Below are 11,836 nucleotides of genomic sequence, written 5' to 3'. Positions count from 1 at the left end.
TTATACAATATGTCATCAATATTGACTTGTTTAGGTTTAGGCAATTTGAGAATATTTATTATTATATATAATATATATATTTTTCAGGATCTAGGATGACACTATATTTACTATGCTTCCCCTCAGCTTCCTTTAAAAAAAAAAAAAAATCTGATAAACGTACCAATATGACAAATAAAAAGAACAGAAATAACCAGGAAAGCACCAGAATGTTGTTGAGGGGTTTTAGTTTGGTCTAGTCAGAGTAGAACTGATTGAAGCTTGCTTGCTTATGTATTTAAGTGTGTATGTAGCAACTGTAAGAATTGATAAATTAGAAAATTCCAGACAGTCTGTTTTGAGGGTGACCAGGCCCTGAGAGGACAAAAGGACCTCTCTGGAGATTAGCATTTGAACTGGCTCTCATGCACCATCGAGACGAAAGTCTCACCTCCGAGTCATCTAATCTACATCTCTTTCCTCAAACATTCACTCACTTTTAGTGAGGCACAGATATTATTAAAACCTTTCATTTGTGGAGTCAGATGAATTAACGAGTAAATACATATGATTAATATATTACAAATTTAACCGACCAATACTTCGCATGAGGAAAGGACAGTAACATGTGATAACCTTCCCCGTGTATTGGCGAACCGGCAATTGGGCCAATATAGACGGGCCTTACACAACCCATTTATTTATTTTCAGGTCACCTTTATTTATATGACACTTTATACAATACAGATTGTTTCAAAGCAGCTTTACAATGATAATGATTCAGTGATGAAAACAAAGTTAATTTCGGCTGTACAGCAGCTCTAAAAGAAAATAGTGTCATTGTTAAACTGAAGTCAGTTGATTCAGTTCTGTTATAAATATCATCAATTATTGAATGAGTTAATTTCATCTATAAAGCAGTTCTGCAGAAAACAGTGAACAGCTCAGTTCAGTTTTCATCCAATAGTGTCAATGCAGTCAAATCACATTGTTGAACAGTAAATGTCCCTAACATTCATCCATTTATTTATTTTAATCAGGTTTAAGCTTATTTATTTATTTATTTTTAATCAGGGACGATGGAAGATAAATGAAGCTGGCTGAACAAGGCAAAAAAGGGCATTATTTGGTCCTAGAAAATGTATGGTTGTGTAGCTAAGCGGTTAAAACCCAGAAACCAAATGAGATTACACAGGTATGTAATGAAAAAAGTTAAATACAATTCAAGATTCCTTTTTTATATATATAAAGGATATATAAATAGGATACTCTGTAAGCAAAATGGACTATATAAGCTATTGTAAAGGAAATGTTAAAGCATTTTGACATTTCGACAACCCATAAAGCCAGAAGACAGGTCTGAGAGGGCCAGTGAAATGAATGTGGAAACTGTGTAATTCAAGCAGGCTATCATCCAGACTATGAAAGCACAGCTGTCCTTTTGCCATGTCCAGAATAACTCTGATCCCGTTAGGGACACTATGCTTAACAGGGGTCTTTATATTATTGTGACAAGCACTCAGTTGCCCACAGCTCCACTCCAAACACCAAGATGAGGAAGTTCTTCCCAAAATCTCATTACGCATCAGAGTGGGATACGCCACCCCAACAGCCCATCCAGTGCTACGTGTGGTGTCCACGTCCCAGTAAAACCACCCTTCTGTGAATTCCTGCATCGCCATCCACTGACAGGCATCAAAGCGCCCATGTGAAGTTCTAACTTGGTGCCCTGGTTGTGTTGCCATTGTACGACTCTCTGCATGAAAAACCAGCCTTCGGTTTCCCAGCTGGGGAGAGAAGGAAAGCTCAACAGACTTTGCATGAAGAGCAGCTGGGAGGGAGGGAGAGACATTTAAGTGAGAACGTGAATATCACCAAGACACATTTTTTAGTCAAACATGCATGAAAATCACTGTTAGCATAAAAATATTACCCTCAGCACCGTCGCTGTTATGCTGCTGTGCTCCTGCACTGAGAGTTAGATCAGCATCTTCAGACAGATAGACTGGATCCTCTGCTACAAACTCCTGAGAACTCTCCTGAGAGAGATTCGATTTTTGACAATCAGCTTCTTTCCACATCAAATTTAACAAGATCCCTAAATCACTAGCCAGTGCAAGTACTTGCTGGGCTGATGTAATTTGATGAAAATACTTTGGTTCCAAAAACTCTCTTGTAACAACATAATGGGTCTCATTCACATGCGTGCACACAGAATTCATCATGAATAATCTATACATTTGTACATTCACTACCATTTATGAGTTTGGGCGAGTAAGACGTTTTTTATGCTCAACCAGGCTGCATTTATTTGATAAAAAAATAAAGTAAAAACAGTTATATTACTCAAATATTATTACAATTTAAAATAAATGTTTTCTATTTGAATATATTTTAGTTTGTTTATATATACTAATATATTTTAATAGTTTTTTCCCCGTCATGGCAAAGCTGCTCCATAGAAATGAATGAGAAATGCTGTAAACTGAATCCTATCTGCTGCAAAATTGTCTGTGACTATTCTTATAAAACAGCAATTTTTCAGTTGTTACACAAGGTCTGCAGCACGCACAACGAGACAAACTATAAAGCAAAATAGTCTTTATTCAAGATTCTTAACACTCTGGAGCAATGTGGGGAGAACGTAGGAAACTAGCAAACCACATAAACGTCAACGAACAATGAAAAGAAAACAAAAAAGGACTCAAGGCTTAAATACACACAGGTGTAATTAACATAACAAGAAACATGTGCGTAACTCAATCTGAAACCATGGAGACAAACAAGCAAAGGTAACACAGGCAAACAGGAACAGAACAGAGCCAAACTAAAACAATTAAATAAATTGTTACACCGGTGTAAACTCTAAAAATAGATCTATCCAAAACGAATGTTTAATGGAAAACATTATAGGCTGCAGAATTACATATGCAGCCATTATAGCCGGAAATTATAGCCGATGTAGGCTGTAGATTCAATAAATGATAAGCATGTTCATGCATAAGCATTCATGATAATGAATGATAAGCTTTTCCTCCATTGACATCCATTAAAAAAAAAACTGCATCTGGTGTCCTCCCTGCCTGCATACAGGGGTTTTCTTTTTTTCTTTGTCTTTCTTTTCTTTCTTTTTTTGCTAACCTTGGAGGCTTGCCTTAAAGCGGATTTGTCCAAAATCTCAAATATGTGTGTAAGATAAAAGAGACATAAAAAATGTCCAGTATTGGGGGTACATAAACAGTTTTTTTTGTGTGTGTTTCTCAAAGATTTACTCGAAGATCAAAGTATCTATGATATCAAAATGTAGCTTTTGCACCCGTTATATATAAACTGAAATTTTGGGAAAACAATTCATTACTCTTGTATAGAATTATTTGGGAATTATTAGTGAATGAGACCCAATAGGTTGTTGCTTTAAAGGTGCTGTAAGTGATATTAATGGAATGGCTGTGGCTGCCATCACATAATCCAGTAGATGCTGCACGCTGGTTGAGGAGAGACCCCTGATCCCATTGTAAAGCACTTTGAGTATACAATAGTATCTAAAACCAGAAGCACTATATGATTCATTCATTTGTTCATTCATTCAATGGTATGATGAAAGTTACTTTTGAAAGTTTTAATTATTTGAGATGTGCCAATCTGTCAACAACAGCCCTCTGGGGTCTGAGGTGTTTTCTGGGCCCTGGAGGTGTTCTGACATGCTCTGACATTTGTGCTTATTTCTGTTACTTGTGACATTTTCATGGCTAAATTCTGATTACACTGTATTTAGCACAAACTCTGCTACAATAATATATAAGCAGCATGTATGTAAAAGTTTGTAGTTTTGAGATAATGACATTTATGCGTGGTTTGTGGAAATACAAAAAAAAATTGTCACTGAAATAAGGCCATGAAACCCATACTGATTATTTCTTCACAAGACTTTTGAAAATTGTATCATGTAGCCTAGATTATTTGCTCCAAAACTATATGAAAATAATCCTGACTGCTCATTCAGATAAAACAATATATTGATTTAAAATTTGTAAGACGTGTTTTGTGTAAGAAAGCTTTATGCAGGTAGGCGTAAACACATCATTAATATGTATGGATTTTCACACCTGAGAAAGACAAAGACCCTCCCATAATGGCCCTATTATGAGCTATCAGGCCCTATCATTCTGAGAAACCTTGCACAAAGAATGAGGAGATTTTAAAAAAGAATGGCTTTTAGATTGTTTGGATTTATTTACAACACAACATAATCCAAAGATACACAACAAATGACAAAAAAAACACATTATTGAAAACAATTATCCAAAGACAGAGACCTTTGTGCCATTCCTAAAAACATTGTACATACCTTTCATTTCCAAGGTGTTTGATTTTCACTTTACCATGTTCATGTACAGAGACTTATGTGAATGTTGAAGTCAGCAGGACTCATCCGTGGGCCATCTGGTCCCTGTAAAAATAAAAATAAAATTTGAACATACTGATGCTGCACGGTTTTGGGAAGCAATTTTAGATTTTTCTGGTTAAAATTGCTTTTTAAAATTCACAGAATACACACACACACACACACACACACAAATGTTTCCAACAATATATAATGAACAGGTTTATTGTGCCTTGTAGGCATAGGCTACGTGCAGTGCTGCATAAAATAATAATAACAATAACTTATAGCAGCCTATAAATCTTTCAAAAGCAATATTTCAGAGTAACAACTACGCTAGATAAAAATATATTGATTATCATATGTTACTTCAAATGTTTCAATTCGTTATGATGATATGAAATGAGATTAGAGTAAAAACATGAAGCCTAGTGTTTGGTGCGGTTTGCTTTTCAAACGCACAGCGCGCTCCAAAATATGATACATTCAAACGCACAGCGTCATAACATGGACGTACATTCAAACGCACAGCGCGCTCCAAAATATTAAACATTATGGTTACCATATTATACATATCTACGTGTTAAAAGTCCGTGCCCTGACATAGACTACGTTACCCATAATGCATGTGTTCATTTGTAGTTTTGTTCGATCGCGGTTGCGCTAGGCGCTTTTACTTTGGTGTGGTCCAGTGCCATGAGAGCATCATTAACGGTGCAGAGAATTGGCATCCTTTGTTAATCCTGCGCTAATCTTGTGTGTATGAGTGCTGTGTGCGTCCTTAAGATGTAAGTATGGCTTTTGCATGAATGGCGCGTTTATTGCAGAGTTATTAGCCCAGGTGGTGAAGTTGTTATACTCATGTTATTCCCTACTATTATACTGCTGCGGCCCGCTACGGCGCTCCACATGTGCTTCTAAAGTCTGTATACTTTAGTTATTGTCTTGCAAATAACTGCAAATATTATATTCACCATTTGGAGATTTATGGCATTTATGCAAGGTCATTTATAGTGTTAAGGGGGTCGCACACTGGACGCACAGCTCAGCGCTGTGCCGCGCAGGGCAGCGCAGCGCCATGTCTTTTAAATTTGAAAACATTATTCTCTATGAGAGTAGGCCTACACACACCGGCGGCGCCTTTCGGCCCAGCAACGGCTCAGGACCGTGTTCAAAATCCTGCCGCGCCACAGAGCGCCATTTACATAGTTTTATATTAAATTTACATTTATGTGTCTCAAATCGTAGTTAATGTATATACGGACTTCACCCTGTGCTGCAATATACATTTAGTTTTATATTTATTTACAGAAATCTGAAAACTGCTGATGTTATCGGATTTTCAGGTGAGAGTTGTCCGCTGAGCTGCGCGTCCGGTGTGCGACCCCCTTTAGAGCTCCCACTAGTGGATTTTTGGTTGTACTGCGGGTCATTTCTTTATGCAATGTTTATTAATATACATTTTATTGTATTTTCTGTTTCAGATAACCACACACACACACACACACACACACACCCACAAACACACATATTTTGTCATATTGATACCTGTAAACCATCATCATCTCCATGTACCTGACTCCTCCTCAATATATTCTCAAAACTGTACCATTGGATTTGCCTATTCCTTCTGACCGAGGAAGACTCAGTTGACGAGCAATCCATAATCAGCCTCAGACGCGCACGGTCTCTCACACTACGTTTGAGCAGATATCCACAAACACAATATTTAACAGTAAACACAGGTCTAAATATTATAATATTCACCATATATCTAGCAACAGTTCAACTGCAATGTGAAGTTTATGCAACAATAACATAAACTAATAAAGAATTTCTTACCTTACATCTTTCTTGTCTTCAAATCGCGTTCTTCTTCTTCTGAGGTAAATCCAATGTAAGCTCGACACGGCGTGTCTTCCAAACTCGATGAAAATGTTTCGCAAATGTTTCACAATGTTTTGATTTGATTGTAAGTGGACATACAAAAATAGACATATCACAGATTATTTCTTTTTTCTGTATGACCATAAATGATGGAGTAATTTAAGTTTATTGTGCTACTATGTGAAGAAAATCCAGCAAAACGCGCGGGCGTCGCGCAACAACACCTTTAATAATTATTTAAGTTTATTTCAATGTTATGTAGCGTTTTTCCACATGGTACACATACATACAAACATAATGTTCTTTGTGGGCCATCCTAAGAGTCCTCATGTAAAGCGCACACTTATTGTTACAGTTACAATGGCATATCTTAAGATACCAAAGGTGCTGTACCTCTGTACTGTACTGAGAAGGTTGTTCCTGATGATCCCCTGATGCCAGACTAAAACTTCTGTCAGCATAACTTGAAGCATCACTGTCAATAGATGAGCTGGAAACATCCATCGGAACAGCCGAGAAATCATAAAACCCATCCTGAGTCATACAAAATTAATTCATTATTTCTTAAGATTCATTTTTCAAATAGTACATGTGCAAATTTGAAAGTAGGCTACAATGCTACACATTACCTCACAAGCCTGATTTGAGTTTAGTTCAGCTGAAAGTGAATCCTCTGTCTTTTTTATCTCAGTATTTAACCAATCCAGGTGTTTCATTAAACTATCCTATAGAGCAAGCAGTTGAAGTAAAAGTTAGAATCGATCAAATTTAGCACACCAACATGTTAATGGCCAATAACACAAATAACCCAATAATGTTTTTGTTTTGTTTTCAACCAGGAATTTAGGTTAAAATCAAATAGTTTCTGGCACTGAAAAGTGCCTGCTTAAACCAGCCATGCTGGTTTCCTGGGTTAAGATTTTCTTCCAGCCTGGCCAGGTGAAAAGTGCCCAAAACCAGGCAACAGGCCAGCCATGTTATACCGCTTTACCTCTATATTCAATATTATATTATTTCATTATACTGTTTGATAAGATAAAACTATGAACTTGATCAAAATTTGATTTAATTAAGACCATGAACTTGCCACTTTTGTAATAGTTCTCCCAGCGTGTTGAGGTTTATAGTCTTGATCTGTTTCTGTCAGAATCTGCTCCCACCTCTCGCGACCACCAAGCTCCTGTAATTCCAGTATGTCACACAGAGTAAAGTTAATTTCTGGTTTACTACTGCTTATATCTCTCCGGCACTGTGGGCAATCTCTCTTTGCGCCGCTAACGTTACGTGACCAATATTCATTGATGCATTTCAGACAATGGTTATGCCCACAAACTAGTGTAACTGGCTTTGTGAAAATATTAAAACATATCAAACATTTAAGATTATTCGCGACGAACTTCACAATATCCTCATATGATGCCGACATCTTGCCAACAAATTTCGTTGGAATCGAAACTAAAACTCCACGCATTGCTTTGTTTTCTAGGCAAAAGAGTTCATTCGGAGTCGGAACCAAAATCACACGTGCCATGTTTCCTCACGAACCCTTAATGTCGGACCTCTAAGGGCAACGCATGGGTCACATATGTAATATAAACACTTAGCTGTGGCGATCAAACATGTGGGTCGCGAAACGCCTTCTGTCCTCTATCGTCCTCAAAGGTAATAATAACACATGTAAAGACATTAGGTATGAAATTCAATAAGACCTAGACATTGTGATGCTAATCACAAGGACTATAAAGTGTCTTGCCGATCATCACATATCTTTTTGGGTTATCAGTTGCACTCATTTAATTTGAAGTGTAGAGTTATATACATCGTTAAGTATTTTACTTGAATTTATTTGTATTTGTTGAATATATGTTTCAGTTGGGGCTTACAATACAATTACTAATTCAGACAATATTGATTTAACTGTACTGATGCGTTTGAGAACACAAAAACTTGCACGGAATTGAACTGGTTATAATGACACAATATCCTTCTGTAGAGTGGCTTTATAGCTGAAATTGAAGTCCCTAAATAAATGATGAACTTTGCAGCATTGTCTTTGTTATTTTCCTGTTTGATCAATTATTTTCTGACTAAACCATTCATTGATTGCAGGGCATTACAGTCTGTTCTGTCGTCCTCCTAGCTCCTTGCCTGAATATGAGCTCAGATTCTTGCACTGCACCTTTTGCAGAAGGAGCAGAATAATGGTGTCAGGGTTCGACACCCTCAATACATCCATTTCCTCTGAATTGTGCCAAGAAAACGACAAACCCCTGGACTCATGTTATACGACAGAGCAGCGTGCTGTCATCCTCCAGCGCCTCAATACAGCCACAGAGTCAGAGCTGGCACAGGTCAAACTGCTGCGAGGACGGAAAGCTGTCAACATCATCAACTACAGAACCAGACATGGACCATTCAACAGTCTGGAGAGTGTCATTAATGTACCCTTACTGAAACACAAGAGTGCTGTCATAGTCTTTGACTCTATCCTCAAACCAGCTGAGCGGAAGGAGAGAAAAAAGGGAAAAGTCCATCTGGCTAAATTTATAAGACCTGAGGTTGACCGAGCTTTCTTGGAGGTGAGGCAGTTTTTCTAAATCAATATATTTAATAGCTTTTGTGAATGAAGAATTTTGTGCTATGTTTTGTTCTTGAATGTCTTGCAGGATGCAAGCTCTATCGTGTCCATTGTTTGTGGCACTAATAAAATTGCATGGACACACATGGATCGGGCGAAAACGGTCTTAGACTGGCAGCAAGCAGAGTGCAAGAGCTTTATGAAAGGAACGTACATGGCATCAGATTATTTGAACGATGTAAGTTTCTAAATGTAGTTTTTTGTTCATTTATTTGAGATTTAATATTTTTATTTAATTTAATATTTAATATATTTTATATGAGGTTTAATATTAATATTAAAATGTTTGCATATTCTTTTGAGAAGGTAAACCAGCAACCCTTGTGGATTGAAGAAAATGTAGGGTTCTAGGGACTAGGTTCTATGCATCGATTGTTGATTGGATGGAGGCAGGCGAAATGATTGGAGAAATAATTGGAGATCTCTGTCCTTTACCCGGAAGATGCAGTTGGATAATTTTTTTTATTTTTTTTACAAATTACAAAGTCAACAAATGAATGAAATAATTAAGTGTATGCATGGATAAATAGTTTACAATAAGATAGAACTGCACGATTAATTGTTAGAAGATCACAATCTCGATTCAAACACCCTCCTAAATGATCATGATTCGTCTATATCTATTAAACATTTGACTAGTACGATCACAGCAAACATTCAGATCTGTGTTGCTGCTGATCCAGACAGAGCAGTTGTCATGAACAGTACAAGTATGAAACCGTTTCACAAACAGTCTTTTCAACCACACAGTATCATTATTGTCATTACTGGAATAAAAGTTTATAATTTGGATATAAACACTGATGTCTACGCTTGGGATCAAAATAGAGTAAATCACCTTTTGAAAGTAACTTGATGCTTTGATTGTATCAATTACATCGCTACACCAGTTTGTGGCGACAATCGACTGTTGAAAACATGTATTTCTCATTGAATCATTTGAATTGAAAATTAATTTGGGATACAACATGCTGGAATATGGTGGAGGAGTTGTAGCTGGCATTATGTCGGAGGGATTGTCTAATTGTTGAGATCTGTGCTGAGGGCTGTCTTGTCAATGAGGTCTCTTGGGCTCGACTAGTTGTTGTGTTCTTTGCTGACATTCATGGCTGAGTTGTGGTTGTCTCAGGGTGCAGGTCCACAATCTGGTGTTGATACAGACCGGATCCTTTTGACCGTGGTAACCTCGGGATAAGGATGAAAATGAAAAACTAATATTAGTGTAGAAGATACCATTCCTCTTATGATGTAACAAGTACATTGGAGTTTATTGGAAGTATTTCTGATTCAGGTTGACCTAATTCATGCAGCCTAACAATTTGAATTATAAAAATGTGATACTAATGTTATCTGTATGCTAGGTTAAGTAAGTATGCTTATTTTAAAGAATTCAGCTGTGTTTGTACATAATGTACTGTGAAGGTTATTTGGTGTCCAAAATGGGCAATTTTAACTTAAATTTTATACTGTTAAGGTCTTTATTTATTTTATTAATTAAAAAAAGAAATTATGTTCCTCACTGGGCCTGACAGAATACAACTCAAATCATTTGTCTGCCAAAACATGTTGGTTTAAGTTCTTCTGTCAACAAGAGTTGCTGGTTTAAATTCTGTATAGTACTTTATTTCATGCACATTATTTGATCGTAGTTTTGCACTGGAATAAACAATTTGAATTACAGTGCATTTTCTTTGTCAACCCCAGATCTCTACTGTTCTTTCAAGCTTTCCTGCTGCTGACTTTTTTGTGGTGGAGAAGCCAAGCATCTCTCCCCAGAATACTTCTCTTTATCCAGTCATGGTCCATCTCCGGACAGTAGAGGCCATGCTATTTGCTTTACTCACTTCAGCGAGGGAACCGGGAAGCCCTCCCAAAGTCCTTAACATGTTGCGCACAGCCATTGGCCGCCATTTCGACCTAATAGTGGGAGATTGTCGGACAAGTGGAGCTGAGACAGTGAGGAAAATGATGACGGAGTCGGTGATGAAGCGAGACCCACGTGTTCTTTTCCCTCACGACTTGGTGTTAAAGCACAGGAACTCCTTTCAGATGAGCAGTAGGAATAGAGGGGAGGAGCTGTGTGATGCTCTTTTGCAAGCTGTTGCGTTTTTCGAACTCCTGCAGGAATAAATCGCTAATGGATGACTGTCTTATTTATTGGACTTAATTAGCTGAGTGATTAAGCAAGTCTATGACAAAGGATTTAATTTAGTACTTTTGGTTCCCCATCTTTTGTAAATTTAAATGCAATACTCGGGTGGTCATTGCTCCACCTCTATATCCACTAAGAGGCCCTTGGCCTGAGTTAAAGCCCAAGGCTTGTAATCATAATGATGTCGGTTTAATCCAGACAAAGAATGAGCTGAGCTCTTGAGTAAGGCACTAAACCCCAGGTTGCTGCTCGAGGGGGAATGTGTACTGTACTGTGGGAAAGTTGTTTTGGGATTAAATAATGTATTAAAAAGAGTCAGGTGGTTTGTTGTAATTTTTCACATGAGAATTGATCAAAATATAGAAATATAGTGTCCCCTGAGCCAGTGTGGAAACATTTAAGAGCTCAGAGCCTATTCAAGCCCAACACATGATGATTAGACAAGGCATATGTTTTGTAGAAGCAGGTTATTTTTTTATAGTTTCTTATGCTCACCAATGCTGCATTTATTTGATACAGTAAAAACAGTGAATACTGTGAAACATTACAATTTAAAATATTTGAATATTTAAGATGGCAAGGTAACATTTCTTAATAAAATAAAAAAGGTTATGCTTTTTAATATTTTTATGGAGATTTTTTGATGAATAGAAAGTTCAAGAGCAGTATTAATTTTTTGAAGTAGAATTTTTTGTAACAATGTAAAAGTCTTTACCGTCACTTTCGATTAATTTAATGCTTCCTTGTTGAATAAAAACTGACCACAAACTTTTGAATGGTAGTGTGAACACATAGT

The 11,836-nt window shown here is 37.0% G+C and overlaps 2 protein-coding genes across 3 annotated transcripts; one reads left to right on the top strand and one right to left on the bottom strand.

Annotated features, from left to right (window-relative positions):
• Positions 1-675: 675 nt before the first annotated feature.
• Positions 676-7,863, bottom strand: rnf135 (ring finger protein 135). The gene is made up of 5 exons (XM_084426734.1): positions 7,338-7,863; positions 6,880-6,975; positions 6,644-6,784; positions 1,913-2,018; positions 676-1,810 (listed from the first exon to the last, which is right to left on the bottom strand). Exons 1-5 carry the CDS (start codon positions 7,779-7,781, stop codon positions 1,275-1,277), a joined length of 1,323 nt encoding a protein of 440 aa, XP_084282860.1. The 5' UTR covers positions 7,782-7,863; the 3' UTR covers positions 676-1,274.
• Positions 7,803-11,373, top strand: tefm (transcription elongation factor, mitochondrial). 2 transcript variants are annotated; one of them, XM_084426740.1, is made up of 4 exons: positions 7,803-7,912; positions 8,391-8,829; positions 8,917-9,066; positions 10,593-11,373. In XM_084426740.1, exons 2-4 carry the CDS (start codon positions 8,452-8,454, stop codon positions 11,016-11,018), a joined length of 954 nt encoding a protein of 317 aa, XP_084282866.1. In that variant the 5' UTR covers positions 7,803-7,912; positions 8,391-8,451; the 3' UTR covers positions 11,019-11,373. The 2 variants fall into 2 exon arrangements, with proteins under 2 accessions (XP_084282866.1, XP_084282865.1); XM_084426739.1 differs by having other exon boundaries at positions 7,805-7,912; positions 8,360-8,829.
• The last annotated feature ends 463 nt before the right edge of the window (positions 11,374-11,836 follow it).

Source organism: Rutilus rutilus (genome assembly GCF_951802725.1).
Source record: "Rutilus rutilus genome assembly, chromosome: 12".
In the NCBI taxonomy this organism is placed as follows: domain Eukaryota; kingdom Metazoa; phylum Chordata; class Actinopteri; order Cypriniformes; family Leuciscidae; genus Rutilus; species Rutilus rutilus.
This window is presented reverse-complemented; position numbering and strand designations above follow the sequence as displayed.

Bases quoted from the DNA above. Each gene is read 5' to 3' on its own strand.
- rnf135 (XM_084426734.1), bottom strand. From the start codon at position 7,781: ATGGCACGTGTGATTTTGGTTCCGACTCCGAATGAACTCTTTTGCCTA. The intron at 2,019-6,643 runs GTACAGCACCTT...AATCTCTCTCAG, and splicing joins CTTCTCAGTACAGTACAGAG to GAGAGTTCTCAGGAGTTTGT. The intron at 1,811-1,912 runs GTAATATTTTTA...CCTCCCTCCCAG, and splicing joins TAACAGCGACGGTGCTGAGG to CTGCTCTTCATGCAAAGTCT.
- tefm (XM_084426739.1), top strand. From the start codon at position 7,870: ATGTGGGTCGCGAAACGCCTTCTGTCCTCTATCGTCCTCAAAG. The intron at 7,913-8,359 runs GTAATAATAACA...CATTGATTGCAG, and splicing joins GTCCTCTATCGTCCTCAAAG to GGCATTACAGTCTGTTCTGT. The intron at 8,830-8,916 runs GTGAGGCAGTTT...AATGTCTTGCAG, and splicing joins TTGACCGAGCTTTCTTGGAG to GATGCAAGCTCTATCGTGTC.